Source organism: Panulirus ornatus, chromosome 21, assembly GCF_036320965.1.
Source record: "Panulirus ornatus isolate Po-2019 chromosome 21, ASM3632096v1, whole genome shotgun sequence".
NCBI classification, from domain to species: domain Eukaryota; kingdom Metazoa; phylum Arthropoda; class Malacostraca; order Decapoda; family Palinuridae; genus Panulirus; species Panulirus ornatus.
This window is the reverse complement of record NC_092244.1, coordinates 7,748,399-7,766,607: the sequence shown is the minus strand read 5'-3', so window position 1 is coordinate 7,766,607 and position 18,209 is coordinate 7,748,399. Positions and strand designations below refer to the sequence as shown.

At 41.7% G+C, this 18,209-nt stretch overlaps 1 protein-coding gene across 5 annotated transcripts in view; it reads left to right on the top strand.

Moving 5' to 3' along the window:
• The window catches only part of ninaC (STKc_myosinIII_N_like and MYSc_Myo21 domain-containing protein ninaC), a 64,716-nt gene that overhangs the window by 31,825 nt on the left and 14,682 nt on the right, over nucleotides 1-18,209 (top strand). For 3 of the 5 annotated variants that reach the window (XM_071675692.1, XM_071675691.1, XM_071675687.1), the window contains 15 exons: nucleotides 334-547; nucleotides 813-954; nucleotides 1,766-1,919; nucleotides 3,120-3,257; nucleotides 3,928-4,091; nucleotides 4,643-4,920; nucleotides 5,900-6,049; nucleotides 6,312-6,430; nucleotides 11,673-11,738; nucleotides 12,371-12,448; nucleotides 13,879-14,009; nucleotides 14,334-14,536; nucleotides 15,439-15,614; nucleotides 16,156-16,375; nucleotides 17,121-17,262. In XM_071675692.1, the coding sequence (XP_071531793.1) occupies nucleotides 334-547; nucleotides 813-954; nucleotides 1,766-1,919; nucleotides 3,120-3,257; nucleotides 3,928-4,091; nucleotides 4,643-4,920; nucleotides 5,900-6,049; nucleotides 6,312-6,430; nucleotides 11,673-11,738; nucleotides 12,371-12,448; nucleotides 13,879-14,009; nucleotides 14,334-14,536; nucleotides 15,439-15,614; nucleotides 16,156-16,375; nucleotides 17,121-17,262 (2,375 nt within the window). The remainder of the gene's footprint in view (nucleotides 1-333; nucleotides 548-812; nucleotides 955-1,765; nucleotides 1,920-3,119; nucleotides 3,258-3,927; nucleotides 4,092-4,642; nucleotides 4,921-5,899; nucleotides 6,050-6,311; nucleotides 6,431-11,672; nucleotides 11,739-12,370; nucleotides 12,449-13,878; nucleotides 14,010-14,333; nucleotides 14,537-15,438; nucleotides 15,615-16,155; nucleotides 16,376-17,120; nucleotides 17,263-18,209) is intronic. The other 2 variants (XM_071675689.1, XM_071675690.1) reach the window with 2 other exon arrangements.

Here is an 18,209-nt window from a genome sequence, read left to right as displayed (position 1 = left end):
TGTGGCTTCAGGTTTAGTTAGATCATTCTCTTAGTATTGAGTCACAGAGCCTTTGCTTGGGTTTCATTAGTTTTTTCTTAAAGGATTTATCATTAAAATGATCACTTTTTTCATCATATACTGTCTGAAAGGATTATCATTCACATGCGGTTCCTGAAACTTGACGTTTTCTTCCACAAAATGGACCAGACCGCCTCGCCTTGCATTGTTTCTGTCCTTCGTTACCATTCGTTAACCTCAAGGAAATAGTAGATTTAACTTCACCTCCCTATTATTATCATCCTCATCATCTTCAGTACTGTTTAGCGTGATACGCTCCATTTTCCCCCGTAGTGTGTCGACTGTTGGACATCGAGGAGAAGAAACTGTCCTGGGCGTTGTGCAACTACTGCCGGGTGAAGCCCGACCAAACGGTGGAGTCGGCCAAGAAGAACAGGGACGAAGCCGAGATGAGCAGGGACGCTCTCGCCAGGACGCTCTACACCCGCCTCCTCGACTTCATCATCAACTGCATCAACACCAATCTGTCCGTGACGAGACTCGTCTTGTAAGTGGTCGGAACTTGTACCTTTTACTGTCATGTTTTACTGAGATGCTGTTGGACTTTCGGTAAGTGTAAGTGGCTGTTTCCCTGTAATGTAAAAGTGGCCTGTGTAATTGCCTCAGCGAAGCCGCTACTTATGATTTAATGTCTTTTTATAATACTCTTATAATCGAACACCTTATTGTCATGTGTTTGTACTGTGCCTGATCGCAACAAGCCTTACAACGAGGCTTTATGTTTTCCCTCTCTTTTACCCGCATCCGTCCAGTGGCGACCCCTACGCCATAGGAGTCCTTGACATGTTTGGCTTCGAGGCTAACGACCACAACTCCTTTGAGAACTTGCTGGTCAACGTGGCTAACGAGCAGATCCAGTACTATTACAACCAGTACATCTTTAACTGGGAGATGGTGAGTTATATAGCACTGTTACAGTAACTCTATCTACCAGTGGTCTGTTACAGTACGTAGTTAGAGAATCTTCAGGTACGTAATGTGGAATATCATCACAATTACACCCATTACTTTTTTGTTTAGGAGATAGTGAGTTTCCTTATCGTTACAACCATTGCATTATCATGTGCTAGTTGATGAGTCACAGAACGTTACAAGCTCATCTGAAGGATGGGTTTTTAACACTTACAGACATTGCATTTACTCTTGGGAGACGGTGAGTTTTAGTATCAATACAGCCATAACTTCTTAATTAGGACGATGAGTTTCAGTATTGATACAGCCACTCCAACGTCTGAGAGATGGCGAATATCATTATCGTTATAGCCACTACATCATGTGGGTAATGGAGAGTGCCAGTGCTCTCCGAAGCACTACATCTTAATCAGGGATAATGCATAGGTTCGAATCCTGGTTGCGGTAGTCGATCCATAGTCAACCCAGCTGTTCATCCACCCCTTGGGGTTGGGTGATAAAATGGGTACCTGGTTTAGCGTACATTGTCACTTGGTTTAACTACTTCATTATCCTTTTTTTCATTATCAAAGCTAGGGCTCTCATTTTCAGTAGTATATTATTATGGTATGAGCTGTTGAGACAAGAAAACGTTCATCTACTTTTGCATATATTTTAGATACTTTGAAACACTGATCATAACAAATAACAAGAAGAAAATATAAAGTTCATTGGATAACAAGGGGAAAAAAAAGAGCATCATATATTGCACTGATTTACCACATGAGGTGTCATTATAATGTGTGTTCCCCAGCAAGACTACTCGGAAGAGGGCATCCCCGTCAAGAACTTCACCTTCCCCGACAATCGCCACATCCTGGAGCTATTCTTGGCCAAGAACAACGGCATCTTTTCTCTCCTGGAGGAGGAAAGTCGAGAATCCGAAGGAAGCGACAACTCCCTCTCTTGTAAGTTAAGCAGACGAGTAGCAGGATGGGAATTTCCCCGTCCGCTTTCCTCCCGTGACCACTCGTGTTTAGGGCGATGGTAGGTGTGCGCTCGTCCTTACCCCAAAGTGTCAGGTGAAGCATGTTGGGTTAGAATTTATCTCTTCTGTAGAGGAAGTAGGACGAACACTGGGCTAGGTTCTTTCCGTAACCCAAGATAAAGTGGGGTAGTAACTGTGTGTTCCGAGTAAAAGAGCCTCAGGAGCTGTGTAGATAGGGTCCTGGGTGTGTTTCAGTCGTGGACGAGCACTCAAGTTGAGAATTCGTCTTTACCCAAGAGAGTTTGAGTTGAGATAATTGTGAGCATGGCTTTTTCCCTCCCTTTAGACTGTGATAACTCATCCTCCCAGAGAGAATCTTTGATATGTGTTGATCCTCAGACCCTGTGGTTATGGATAGGGTAAGCCTCAAGTTATGGGCATTACTACATATGTATGGATGATGAGGGCATTGGTATGATGAGACCAAATGCTAGGAAAGAATGATGAATCTTTCCAAAACCAGAAACAAGATAGAGCCAAGTGACGATTTGTCTTAAAAGGCTTTGGCTGTCTGATTGTTCGCTGACGGAGGAGACATTAGGGGAAGTACTAAGGAGAACAATAATATACTTAGAAAATTAAGAGTATGGAGGAAATATAGAGGGAGCGGTGCTTAAATCAGAGGTAGAGTTAAATAGAATTGGATATTGCATCTAACCTTTCTTCCAAATGAGCGTATGACAGATGATGGAACTAAATGATTATTATTGGGCTTCACAAAGGTAAAAGAAAAATAGTTAAAGCAGGAACCCCAGGGAAAAGGATCTTAGAACAGTTCCAAAATTATGACCTCTTAGAAAGTATGTAATGGCAGAAATGTTTGGTGGAAGTTTTACTTGATTTGCATTACTATATATGAACAAATGTGTTCTCGTGTTATTCATGTGCCATTAATACAGACTTGTTTTTTCTTTCGTCATAGCTGTGTTATCAGTTCTTCATTTCCGCGTGTATTCAGATGAACCAGTACATGATATGCGATAAGTATGGTTTTCATAATAGAAAAATTATTTAGTGCACCTTAGTTTTATTTAAAGAAATTGACTCATTGTATCACAAAATTCATTGCATGTTTTAAATATGGTCACTGGCCTTGCCTTAACACTGTGGTGTTTTACAGACAGACTAAAACAACGGGTCAACCAGAAGCAGATGCAACAAGTGTCTGAGTTCACCTATGCCATCGCCCATTACGTTGGACGTGTCAAGTACGACCTCCACTCCTTCGTGTACAAAAACCGTGATCATATCTCTTCGGGTAAGTCGTCTACTGCACTAAGAACGGTGCCTTACTTACATATAAAACTTCATTTTTCTAGCTTTCGTCTCTGTGATGTATAGATTCTCTGCCATTAGGTATATATTCAAATGAGACACCATCATGTGCTTCTTTTGTGGTACTGTCTTTCCTCAGTCTTTTTCAGACCTCACACATCTGTTGTATACTCTTATGTTTCAGAATTTTTCTTGCATCTCATTTGTTTCTTTATATTCCTTTGATATGGATATGTTTTTTGTTGGATTGTATTTATAACTTCTTCATCCCTGTTACATTATGTTTTGATTTGTCGAACTATATTGTTAGATTATCTGTTAATACTTTTTCATTGTCAGACAATATACTGCTCAGCGAAGACCATAAATTGCTCATATAGTTTGCTAGAATGATGAAGTGAAAATAATAGTGAATTACTAAAATATACGAGGTTCTTTGGCGAGACCTAAGCATAGAATAAGAACAAGAAATATGATCATGAATTATGACGCTCTTCCTGTGGTAGATGATAAAGAGTGGGTAAAAAGTAAGGCTGTGAACTTTGGCATCAGTGAAAGAATAGTTGAGTAATTTTAGGTCGTACTATGTTGATAACGTAAGCTACTTTAGAACTAGAGAGAGATGTCACACTTTTTTCTTTTTTCTTTTCCAGAGCTGATTCAGACATTGCGTAAGTCTGCCAACGACCACATCCGAGGCATGTTCTGTAACAAACTGACCAAGACGGGTAACCTGACCGTGGAGGGCGAAGACGTAAAGAAAAGAGGAAAGGACAAAGGAGGATCGTCCGCAGCAACAAACAAGAGAGGTTCCAGAGTAAGTGGTAGAGTTGAAAATGCAGCCAGTTGTGAAAAAAAAAAAATGGGAATCTTATAAGTAGTATAAATCGTTATCAGAAATGAGGAGGAACTATTAAGAATATGGAGTAATTGTGAATAAATTGTGTGTTATAGCTAATGAAATCTTTGCATTAAAATATTGAGGCAAGACGGGTGAAATTATAAGTTTATTGAAAAGATTGAAGTTAAATACTTTTAGTTCGGTTTAGACATCCCGTATAGGTTACATTTTCCTTAAATCTTGACTGCATTCTCTAGGAGTAGATGGGGGATTATTATAAACGTTAATTTTGATTTATCACCAAAGTGCTTCGTTCTTAGGTTGCGTTGTGTTATACACTGTATCCAAACGGATCATACAAATTAATTTATGGAATGTGATTCAGGCCATATAAATTTATCTTTGAATGGAAGTGATTAAACCTCAGCTCTCAAAACAGTTTTACACTCACAAGTTTATTGTAATGACTAGTCATACAATCTTACTAACTTTTTATATGCTAATGTAATTGTGTATTTTACATACAGCGATTCAACACCAAGTCCAAGGGTCGGGTGTCACAGACCCGCCATGTGCAGACGCTGGGCATGAACTTCCGCTACTCCCTCATCGAACTGCTGTACAAGCTGACCAACTCGCAGCCGCACTTTGTCCGCTGCATCCGCTCCAACATGGACAACTCGAGCAGCATCTTCGATCGCGATATGATCAAGCACCAGATTAAGTACCACGCCATCTGCGACACCATCAGGATCCGTCAGCAAGGATTCTCTCACAGGATTCCTTATCAGGAGTTCCTAAGAAGGTGAGTCCAGGTATTTCTTTGTGTCTAATGATTCTTTAATGTCAGTAAATCAATGTCATAATGTCCTTATCCTTGTTCATTACGTTTATCCCCTCAGATCATAGCATTGAATATGAAGTATTCTCTCTGATAGAGTTTGTGATTTTCTTTCAGTAGATTTAGGCAAAAAGGACAGTTTGGAAATGGCTGCTGTCACATCATAATTTCATGACCCTACATGATGCTAGTGCTGCAGCGATCGCTATCACAGTTCAAGATCTGAAGTCAGTTGCCGGTTAGGTGAGGATCCGTATAGTGTCGGATACCCACATGATGATCATGACGAGAGTCACATATCCTTGGAATTATATTATAAGGTTTAACCGTTTGCCACAATTTTAGAATTCTAGTCGAGTAATACAGTCATTGAGGTCAAAATCAAGTACATGAGGAAACAGATTTAAGATAATGTCACAGTGTTGCTCCACTTGTCTGTTCCGATATTACTGGACTTTTTTTTATTATTATCAACTGGGATGACAAACTTTTTCGCTGGTGTCTAACATTGCTTGATTTAAAAACAACCACGTCTTTTTTATACCGAGCTCCTAAGATGGAGATTACTTCAACAGTTTTCCTGTTGTGAAACGAAATTTTCATCCATGGATTAGTTCACTGATTACTTTTACTGGTACTTCCTGTCTTATTGTAACTCTCCTAACAATATTGCCAGCCATAGAGCCAAGATCTTTATCTGCAGGATCGCAATGCTTTTCAACATCATTTACATTATTTTAGAAAGTTCTTCTAAAAGTCATTGCCACGCGGTTTCATGATTTACTTACATATTTCATAATGATGCTGTACCTATGTGGCCAGAAATTCTAGCCTGACGCAATCACCTGTGGTACATAGCCTGGAAGGTGGTCATTTGCTAGTAGAGATATAGAGCATGGAAAAAGCCGGCAGCAGCAGCATGATATCTACCTCTTTTGGCCAGGTACCAGTTCCTGGCATTCGAATTTGACGAGACTGTGGACATGACGAAGGACAACGCTCGATTGTTGCTGCTGCGCCTCAAGATGGAGGGCTGGGCCATCGGCAAGGATAAGGTCTTCCTCAAGTACTACACCGAGGAGTTCCTGTCCAGGTATGGCACTGTCTTTGCTACTTTCTCCTCTTACTAATTTGAGATAATGTCCAATAGATGAGGTCTTACTGAAAGAGGTGGCCGCAAGTAACTGTGGTGTAGGTGAGGACTGGAGCTCATCTGCCTCAATTTTTCACTAGGCTGAGACCTTTAAGATGATTGGAGTCTGTTCCACAGTGTAGAGTTACCTTACAGTAATAGTGTCAGTAGTTGCTATATGTACAGTATTCAAGGCTGAGAAACGGTGGTTGATTTCCTTCAGGCTGTATGAGTCCAGTGTGAAGAAGATCGTCAAGATTCAGGCCATGATGCGCGCCTACATGCAGAGGAAAAAGAAGAGAGCGCAGAACAAGGCCGCAGCCTCCAAGCCTGTGCAAGACAGTGAGTCCTGCCTACTGTATTCCTTGGACTTGACTTACATGTATTTGCTTCAGCTGATATATGTACTGTTATGCAATAGGAGTGACCTTTTTTATTTTGATATTCACACGTCCGACCCATTAATATTCTCACGTCCGACTGATTAATGAGATAAGCAACGAAAGGTAAAGACTTAGGATGATAGTAATTACGTTCACCTTACTATTCATAATGTGTATGTATCAATATTGAGTTATGCCTCAATACTGTGAAAGATTTAGAGGTGTTTTTCTAGCAGTGATAAAGTTACATGATAAAGATATTTGGTTCATTTCGTTATGATTAGATTAAGAAATGATCTTTAGTATTAGATATGACTTTCAAGACAGAGATGATACTGATATGTTTGAATGAGCTCTGAATATGATTCTAATGTGTAGTAGTATGGTAGCATACTTTAGTCTTAATATAGCTTGGTTTGAACTCTGCATGTATCTAGTTGTGTCATTTATTTTAAGTGCTTTTTCCCTGATACGCCTTATGGGCATAACAACGTAACTCACATCAGCGTTAACATGAAAAACCAGAACGCCATCATTTGGGAAATGGGCAAAAAGAAAATGAATGTACCGTCACGAGCACAGCTGTAATGACAGTAACGGTTCCTACTGCCACCACTTCCAACATGAGCAAGAGCAGGGTTGACAGACGCTGTGATATTATTGACAACCTAACAATAATAACAAAAAAAAAAATCGCCCTCGAGATGAACATTGGTAAAGGTAGACTTTTCCATAGGTGGATGCGGTAAGTGGCACAGCCAGCAGGGATATACATATGTATATTGGCTTCCATACGCATAAGCTTGGGGGTATGATAATGACAGAAGCCAAGTGGGTGTAACGGGCCAGTCGGGTCTGCCTCTCTAGTATGTATTAAGGCCCTTGTTTTCCATTTACGGGATATCGACCAAAGCCGCCGGATTAGCGCTCCATGTGATTGTGGACATGGACCATTGGGTTGTTGGGAGTTTCGTGTTTGGTTCAAACAAAACTTGGATTTACAGTGTCACTGTACAAACGAGACCCATCTAACAAAGATTGATTTGATATTCATTGACAGAATTGTATTGGTATTAAAGGCAAAATATGAACAAAAAAAAGATGAAATGAATAAATATGGGTAAGAAGATATCACTACTGGTTATGAATGAAAGCGAGAAAAGGACGTTAGAGAGTTAGGGAGAAATGATTTATCAGAAAACAAGTAAAGCAGGACAGAAATTAGATATGGTAAGACGAAAGTAAATAAGAACTAGAAATAGTAGATTAAGTAGTGTTGTATGAATATGCATTTCCTCGATATCTGTAAACCATGGAGAACCCTCAGGGATGTAATGATTGTATCATTGTGTCAGGAAATATGAGATTTGAGTACAGCTGCAAGAACGAGTCTTTGTCATATAAAGGCTGAGTGGTTGGCGATTGTTGTCGTAGGATACAGTTGAAGCCAGAAGTGGGAAGTGATCAATCAACGAAGGTGAAAACTAGGATGGATATATTGAAAGAACACGTGAGTTGGATCAGATCTTCACCTGGAAATGTTGATTAACTTTGAAAACATTTGAAGTAAAGAGTGATCTTATAAGCTACTGGTATTATGTTAACATTGTCGTTGAATTAGGTTCATACAGTAGGGAAGTTTGGAGGCGCGCGTCAAGAAGTGAAAATCACATATGAATGTAAATAAGTGGAAGGACCGCTTTGCGAAGTTGGCTTGCGGAACATGTTTCGCTGCTTGTATCTTTATCACTTTTTCCCCTTCTTTTTTTTGCGTAGTTTTCATATTTTTGCTTTAACGACTGTAGGAGGAATACAAACGTTAAGAATCTAGCTTGACTTCCACACATTTATTTCGAGCTTCCCTCTACTCACAGATCACAAAACATTATTTGTCCCCATATGTGCAAGTCCGATTACTCTCTCGCACTCGATTTGTTTCTTTAATTTTCTCAAGACTTCTCCGAATTTCATGCAACTTGTCGTAATTTCAGATACATACGATGACAAATCTTGCTTCCAGAAATCTTTTTTTCTCTCACTCTTATCATTCATTTGTTTGTTTGTATGTATCATATCTTTCTCTGGAACGCAGACGAATAGAAGTCGGTCGTGAACAGTCCAGACCGTTCAGTCTTTTTGCTGACGTGAAGTACTGAAGACATTCATGCTCATTGTGTTACAGAGTTTGATCATAGTAATAAAGTTATTGCCGAGAATTATATAAGATCAATTGAACTCAAGTGGAAATGCAGAAGTATTTTGTGTGAGTCTTTTGAAACCCCACCTGGTCTCTCTCTATCTGTAGGAACCCTACTGCTCTTTATATCTGCTGGAACTGCACCCGGTCTTTATGTGTCTGTAGTAACCCCACCTGGTCTCTGTGTATCTGTTCAGAAACTCAACTGATCTCCGTAACTACAGGAACCCCACTTAGTCTCTGTATCTACAGGAACCCCAGCTGATATCTGTTTATGCATTGGAACCTAACCTGGTCTTTGTATGTTGTTGTGTTGGCTCCACACATCGCGTGTGACTGTTGATGAAGCCCACTATGACAGTCACTTTGTTGGTTGCCTCAGTTCTGATCTGTCAGGTAGTCTGCTGATATAGATTATGCAATATATATACTTTGTTAAACGAAAATCGATGGAGCACCGAGAGAGGGTGTGCCGTTGTATATTTTGTCCATGAGTTTTTTTTTTTTCTTTTTACTTTAACGTGTCAGGAGAATGGTAGTGAGTCTCACCTATAGGGGATTGGACATCCGTACCCATTACTAGCACGTTAGGTTAAGGCTGGGATCCCTCTTTACAAAAGGGAACAAGCCAAGAAATGTCCATCCTACCCTCCGGCACCGAAACCAGAGCCCCCCCCATCCGCAACCTAGCCCCATACTCCTCTTACAAACACACCTTTCTCTTACCCCATCATTTCTTAATTGATCAACCCTATTGACACCACATTTTGCCCTGTTACATTTTGTTCCTCACATGTTGTTCTCCTTCTTCTGCCCCCTTGCCCACTCTGTAGTTCACTTTCTCTATATTCTCTCCATTCGAACTCACGCTCCAATTAACCTGTCTCTTTCGTTTGCTAAACCTAATAAACTTGCTGTCATTTACATCTGCCCTCAACTCTCTCGTTTCACACATTTCCACACTCAGAAACCAGCTTAGGAGATCCTCACTTGAATCTTCCACCAGCGCCAAGTCATTACTATTTTCATATAACACCAGGACCGCTGTCAACGAAAGGGCTCTTGCAGCTTTAAGGTTTGCGCTACTTCAGGTAGCAAAGAAATGATTGACTCCTCTGGATTGAAAAGTTCCTCGACGAGACTGTACTCCCTTTCTTCAACAGCGGATGCAGCCTTGCCTTCCATGACTTTTCACTGGTGGCGTAACCACTAGCAAGGCAAGTCCGGCTATAGATGGTGTGCTATGGTTCTGGTTCATCATAATTGACAGCAAGAGATTCGATGTATGTAAATGAGGCCACTGTTCTTTTGTTCCTGACGTATTGATATGTATCTGGAGATGTATACTTTGTTCGCAAAAGAAATCTCAGGATGTTCTGGAACCAAGTAGCCCGAGACAGCATTACAGATGCGCCGCAAGCTGGTGACTTCCTTCCTGCATGATTTGATTGACTCTTAGTGTAAGCAGGGAGTCAGTCATACAATCTAAACGTCAAATACTAAGCGTATGTAGGGAGTCAGTCATACAATCTAAACGTCAAATATTATGCTGGGTATTCTCTCAAAGACTAGTTGATATGTCAATATCCATACGTAACTGTGACATCTTTCTTGAATTCGAGAAAATCACTTATTTCTTCTTTAGAATAAAAAGAAAGTGTAAATATAATGCTTGACCTACTTGTGATATAATTTGTGCCTTATATCGCATCAGATTTCACTTGTCAGGGGATAATGGGTTATAATTTATTGCCTCATGAAGGTCTTCCTGAGTAGGGCTTCACATCCTGGGCAGTTGGCGGTGAGCCTCATGGTCAGTTGCGACTAGGTTGCCCAGGAGGATTCCACCACTTAAACTCGGCTCACCCAGGCCGGTTGAGACTAGTCCGCACTTACGTGCCAGGTGGATTCTCGGCCATATACGTGAAAGTCTTGTTGAACCGTCGAGAGATCAGACTGTGTTCGGCGACGCACCATGGAAGACAGTGATTCAATCTTGGTGGAGGAGTTGGAGACAGAGCAATTGACGACCCGTCGTCCCCTGCGCTACGGACGCTACTTTCCCATGGTCAGAACCGATACTGAAGAATCTGAAGTGTCCCTCGACGTAAAAGACAATGAGATAAATGACTGTACGTCAGAGAGTAGATCTGAGAAGATTGTTACATTGCACCCAATTACCGAAGCCACGCTCCATGAAGACAGATGGAGCCTGAAACCTGAAACAGGAGATCTGGCTTATTATAGCACTACAGGAAGTGATTACAGGAAAGTGTCACCTCCCCCTAGGCGTACAGGATGTGTCTCTGGGAAAGTAGAATGCATGTCAAGCACAGGAGGCTCCAGCCGCGGCAAAGCGTTGGTGCCGGTGACGAGAAGCGGGTGTAGCTACAACGACGATTCACTGTCCTGCAAGAGCGAGGATTCTGACTGCGTGGCTTCATTAATACAGGGTGATTTAGACCCCGACAAGAGCAGCAGCTGCACCTTGCTTCAGAAAGCCCTCTGCAACATGGGTCTTTTGGCCGACGATGCTGACACCAGCGAAGCCGACCTGAGAACCGCCCTCAAGCAGGTCCTTGACATGCAACACAAACTTCTTGCGCGCGTAGGGCGACTGGAATGCACGAATGGCATTGGTTAGCTTTGATAAAACTGTGGGCACGTGGACTATATCATAGCCAACACTGATTTGATTTTTTTTTTTTCTTATACTACCGTAATATATCGGAAAGTTTTGCGTTGTTGACTGTGGCTTTTAATGGTAGCTCGTTTTATGATTCTATAGAGTAATTATGCTGGTTGATAGTGTAAACAAGCATTAGCAAAATTAGCTTTTGACTGTAGCATAGCGTAAAGGGTAGATCCTCATCGTGAGTTATATCTGTGAGTGCTTGGGGTATCTGTCGGCAGTGATAAGGGAATGCTAACACTTGATATATTCCTCTTTTTTTTGGGCTTGTAGTCACAGTTTCTAACTTGGTTTCTTTTATTTTTGCGCTAGAAAGTAAACCCAAAGGACCAACTCGGGAGATGACCAAAGATGAAGCCGCCACAAAGATACAGAGCAGTACGTTGCTTCCATAGGATTTTGTTGTGGGCCGTATGCACTGCTGTCTGCCCGCGTTTTGTTAAGTTTTCTTATTTTTTTTTTTTTTTTGCAATGATAATGCTGACATTTTCATCGTCATTATTTTTTGAGCATTGCACATTCAGTTTTGCGCTAGATTTTTTCCTTCTGTAATGATTTTTGGTCATGAGTATATATTTTTGTCAACAAGACTTTTCACCTTTTTTTTTTTTCTGAAAAGATCCATATTTTCCAGTTCTCTCTGCTCACATCCTCCCTCCGAAACCAGAAATGTCGGTTCTATCAGGTGCGGCTGTCCCACCCTGCTTGCTTCACGCAAAAATTCATTATATATATATATATATATATATATATATATATATATATATATATATATATATATATATATATATATATATATATATATATGTATATGTATATATTGCCAGCTACTGCATTTCAGTCTTAAAAGTTGAGAAATAACGACATCAGATTCGAGGTTGTTGTGGAGAGTGTTTGTTCATTGATGTGTGCGCTCCACAAGATGCAGTGAGGCAGGCGAGGTGGCAATCCCGCCTGAGAACTAAGTTGTGTAACGCTTACTAGTAGCACTATACCACCCTCGTCCCCAGACTTCCGAGGCTATAAGGCACGCCAGGAGAACCCGGAGGTCGCCAACAAAATAAAGCAGCGCGAGAGATTCGGTGAACGTAAGTATACTGACTTGGAGTGAGCGGCTGGCTGGTGGGTACCATCATGCTGGTAGGATGATGGCTTTGATGCCAGCTGGTGGGCAGAAGGGTGGCTGTTGCATTGTGTCGGTTGGGTCAGAATGATGACTATGTTAGTAGTATATGGAGTACTCCAGCTGGTGGAGGGATACCGACGGTGAGATGGGTGCTGTTGTTTGGCATTGTGGTATTGTAAGGAATACTGTCTGAAGGGCAGGTGGTGCTAATATTGTTAGATGTGTTGTGTCACTTGTTAGGCACGCTGAAGAGTGCTTGGGTGTGTGGGTGTGTTGCAAGCTGGTGGGTAGGTTATGTCATTTAGTGTTGCCTCTGTGTTCACTGAAAGCTGACGGACGATTGTTACTGCTGTAACGATGGTGCTTTTAATAGAAACTAATAGGAATTGATGGAAGTGTAAAAAATGCATGTTGTGCTACGTAGGGCGCGGCTGGCGCCACTGTAAATGGTGATGTATGTTGTGCCATTAGGTTGGAAAGATGGTGCTTCTGTGTTAGTCGTGTGAATAATGCCAGCTGGTGACGCCAGTGTGGTGATTGGTGGTGTGTGTCGAGGCAGTTGACGGATGGTATGTGGCGGTGTGGTGGTGGTGGTGGTGGTCGTGGTAGAACGACTAGTGCCTTCTGGAGGATAAGTTGGTGCCAGTGTAGTTACAGTCTGTGCGTAGTGGCACCTAAAACTCAGCATACGTGTAGAGGTACTTGTTGGCTTGATCCATGGTAGTAGTTCATTCTACCTTGGTTTTCAGATTTCAGTATTATCTTGTAGGCTAAGTTGTAGTTCATACTTCACCGGCTATGTTTTACATGCTGTTTGTCCTCTTTTGAAGTGTGGTAAAGAATTACTGTATTGAGTAACATTGGCTTACACTGAGAACTGTCTAATTTCTGTTTTATTTATTGCATTACAATTTTATTTAGTTGCTTATTATTAATAAGCTGCTTTATAGCGTACTCCCAGACGTATATTTCTCCGTAGGTGGGGTAGTGGTGTTGACATTAGTTATGATAAGTTGTGTGCATTTGTGAGTGGTGTACACATTGGCCGAGCCACCATCTGCCCACTGTCAGGTTTCTTCTACCTTCGTACTTATCCACAGGTATTTATTTTAGCATTGCTCTTCTTCATTTTCATCTCAGAAAGTATATTCTTTTATCCATAAATTCTGTTCAGAGACATAGTACTACATCTGTACCTTCCACTAATTTTATATGTTCCACAGATGATTAAGTCTCAGTCCATAACTTTGAAGGAAGTAACGCTGATCAAGTGATAGCCATGAACGTACTTTGAAATGGATATATTTTATGGTTTAGTGTCAGTTGCCCAAAGTAAAAACTTCGGGTAGCATTTGCACGGCGCGCCTGACGACGGTCGTTTTCCCCTGCCAGAGACGATAGAAGCGGAGGCAGCCCGTTATGTCCAGTACTACTTTAGGAAGTGGAAGATGCGGACTATGTTCCAGCAGCTCCAGATATACCGCGCAGACAAGCAACAACACCTCGTCTACTTCTCCCAGCAGGTGAGAACATGTTGGCTATTTCTCTTGGTAGCTGAGAACATGTATTTCCTATTTAGGGCAGAGGGAAGCACCTTTCCAGCTTGTTTCAGGCTCTAAATAATATGATTCTGGAGCCAGGAGTGGTAAGCAAGTACGAAGCAGCTGAAAGCTAGACTCCCACCTAGGTTGAAGGGCTGGATAATCGAAGTCTTGGCAGAGGAATACGTATTATAAGCAGTCGCCTCAAAAAAACTTCCTCTTATTCCTAGTGGGTGTGTTTCATTCTAAATATCTTTGATGTTTTCCAATATATTTGTGTTAATCCATTTTGGTTGACTTTTGCAGGTACATTTGTATGGACAGGAAATGCAGGCCAAGCTTCAGCGGCTGAACAACCGGTTGGATCTGGCTACTGTCCGCAACGAGGCGCCGGGTGCCCACAAGACGATGCTGGTGAGGGAGAAGATAGCACAGCCTAAGCTCGCCCTCGACCACATGCTCAACGCCTACTTCGACACCACCTTCCTGTGTGACCCCAGCAGGGCCAAGTTAGTTCACTAAGGTCTTCCTCCCTTTTTGCTGTAGATTCGTCTGCCTATGTTGCTTGCTCATACACTTCTCATCAGTGTCTGCTTTACGTACATATCTTAGAATCCTGCAATGATTTTATCCTTGTGTGGATGAGCTACGGAATGACCCCTCACCTTCTGCCATACTTTGGCGTACCTTACCTCCTCCTGACACCATTCGTTTCCCACCTGCCTTTACCGTTGCCCGGCCGTTTTGCTTCGAGAAGACCGGAGGAGAAATGTAATTCTAAAGTTTAAGGATAAAGGACAATAAATAGTTTACTGATACACAGTAAAATTACTTTGAATCCATGCATTGTATTAGCATTATGACAACCGCTCTCCTCAGCCGTCTACACTATCATTTCTCTGTTGTGTCTTCTTAATACATCAACAAGATCTCCCAGTCATACAGTACTTCCATATCTCCTGAACCCCAATTGTTGCGCGCTCTCACCATCCTCTCAAGTTCTCTTACAGCTAATTATCTGCCATATTTTACCAGTGTTCCATTACCATCATACTTTCATATACAAATATAGCGTTGGATTCTTATTTTCTAGTATGGCTCTTTTTTTTCATACTTGTTTGCAGTTTCCCACGTCAGCCAGGAGGCACCATGAACAGACAAAGAAATGGCCTAATGAACTCAGCTTTAAGCCCTATTGCACAATAGAATTTAGATTAGCAAGTCACAGCAGAGCAGTATTTCTAGGCCCGTTTGTTCTTACTCGAGGTTCACAAGCCTTTTCCTTTGGTGAAAGGAAGATATCACCCACATTAAAAACGTGAACGAAACTTAGTTACTTTATGATTGACTTGTATGGCGAGACTTACATGAATTTTCTCCTGGCTTGAGTTGACTTCTGTTGGTGTTGCAGGAAGGGCCGACAGACAGACGACGACTGGGAAGCGCCCTTCAAATCCCGTGCAGCTGCCTCTCGCGCCGCCAACATGGGTCTGGAGGACGACAAGAACATGGGCGGCGCTGGTAATAAGAAGGACTTTGGCGTTGCGCCCATGGACGTCCGCTCTAAAACCGCCATGTTTGACCAAGGTCAGTCACAGCTACAAGGTCATTTGGTTGGAAGGTTTCGTGGGGGAACAGAGGGTTTATGCATAGGGTTGAGAGTATAGAAAGTCCAAGCGGAAGTACAGATGAAAGGACTCGGTATGAGTCCAGGCTGGGAAATAGACAAGTAGAGTGACAAGGCCAAGCTACATTTACGCAGGGAAACGCATGATTAAGGTGATTAAGATTTAAGCAGGGCGACATATGAGCTAGAAGTAGGTTAGAGAAAGGCATGGGTATATTCTAGCGGTGCACGCCGATATAAGCGCCTGTTTTGATTAAGATTTTAAAAGAATTGTAGAAGTAATCGTCGGACGTAATTACCCGTGCACAAGAACAACCGAATATAATAACCCTTTGATAATATCCTGAGGATGATCATGAAGCATACAACACCCAAATGAACTTCCATGAGGAAAATACTTCATGTTTTACAGTCAGGATTTAAATTTGATGAGTGAATGGCAGGCTGTAGGATCTATTGCGGATGCGTGGATCATGGCAATTATATACATGTGCTCCACAGGTCAATATTCAAACAACTACGGTCAGAACAACTACGGCGGTGGGTCTTCGTACAACAAAGTAAGTGCGGGCAACAGCTACAACAGATTCGCTGGGTCGAACAACGTCACCAAAGCCCCAGCCTACAACCAGTATACCGGCAACAGCTACCTCAAGAACGCCGCACCCAAACCACCAGTCGTAGTTAACTCCTGGAGCGATCGACAGCATAATGGTTACAGGTGAGCCACTCATGTCTTTCTACACAGTGTTAGAGACGCGTTTACATGATAAGATACTTGTTCCTCGGTTCTTTCATTTCCTTCCCTTTTTTTTTTCAGTCATAGGTTACTGACGCCATGCATAAATTTTCAGATGTGGTGAAGTAAGTACCTTATTTATAAAAGGAAAATGTTGCCCATATTCATTTTATGCCCATTGACCTAACCGTATGACTAGTGCGTGCAATATAACGAATGCAGAACGTCTTGTGAGTCATGTAGCCACGCCAAAAATTACTGATCAATTTCTCCGAAAGACGTTAAGCACATATCAGGATTCGTGTACGTCCGTAGGTTGGCGGAAGACTTTAAACTAAGGTCAAAGCAAAGAATTATGTTTTATTTTGGTTGTCGGTGCTTTCCCCGCTGTGGTTTTGGAGAACGAGATCGGAGCAGAGACGTTCATTTTGCAGTGTTAAAATATCCCCGTCGTTGTATGGCGGTGAAGATAGAAACACTGGTATTCATTTTATAGTTCAGAATTTCTTGTTTGTAATTACTTGAAGGAAAAAGCAGTGTTACTTACAGTATAGTATTTTCCTGATACTTTAAAAGTTAAGAATGATTCTCCCTTATTACATATACATGAATTTAACTTTATATTTTTGAAAACGTTGCTTGGTTGATTTCTTTCTCCTTTACTTTGAAATTAGTCACTACTACAGGGCAAGAAAAAATGGCTTTTAACCTAAATATTTCTCCCTAGCGACAACAACATGGAGGAGGAGGACCAAGGGACACACGACTTCAGGAAGCACCTTCGTAAGACCAATCGCTCGGCCATACGGGAGATGGAGGAACGGGCAGCAGCATCAGGTGGCGAAAGCGAGGGAACTTTCAACTTCCAGGTGTGTCTGATGACGTAGCTTTCTGCCTTCACTCTCACTACCTGTTTGGCTCACGGGGTAATACGGTATCCTTGCATTTGTCTCTGAAGCCGTGGTGTTGTGTCCTCGTCCACTTGGCTAATGTTGTGGATTTGTGTATTCACCTGACTCTTGTTTCTTTTTCTTCTGGCATCATCCACCAGGCTCATGCTGTAGTGTATCAGTGCCGAGTAGAGGGAGATATTGAAGGAAAGAAAATATGTGCATGTAGCCATGTGATAATTGAGGTAATGATAGAAGGGTGAAAAGGATTTTTACATATTTATGGATTTAGGGAAAAAATGCTTTATAGGAGTATGGCGTAACTCAATGAGAAATGAGAGGATATATGTAATTAAGAGAAGAATGGTTAAGAAGCACTAAGGATGGAGTTCCTGAGGTACTTTGAGCACATCTAAAGAATGGGAGGGAGGGAAAGAGGACGATCAAGAGTGAAGGAGTGTCTGAGTGAGAGGGTTGTAGGTGCGTATTACTATATGGAGTTGGGCAGACAATGATGCCTATGTCAAGTCTTCCTCTGCCCCTTAGTAGATTATGTCTCGGACTTTATGCAATTTTCCTTATTCATCTTCTGAATAGTAAGACACGAAATGTACTGGGAATTTCATAATCTCTTATCATACTGTTATTATGTTATCATCATTACGATTATCATTACTATCATGCGACGTCCTCATAAGGATTGAGTCGCATGTAACCAAGAGGTCCGAGGACATGGCAACAAAGAGGACTTGGGGTCGCAGCTAATTACCACACGGATATCTGGTCACTTTTAGCATCCATGTGAACTTGACGTCAGGTGGAAGTTCTGCATGAGTGATTATCTAGGGCTGGTTGCCTTTGAGAAGAAGTTCATGAACCTCTTTTAGGTTTTATGACCAGCCAGTAACGTGATCACGGGTGTGGAG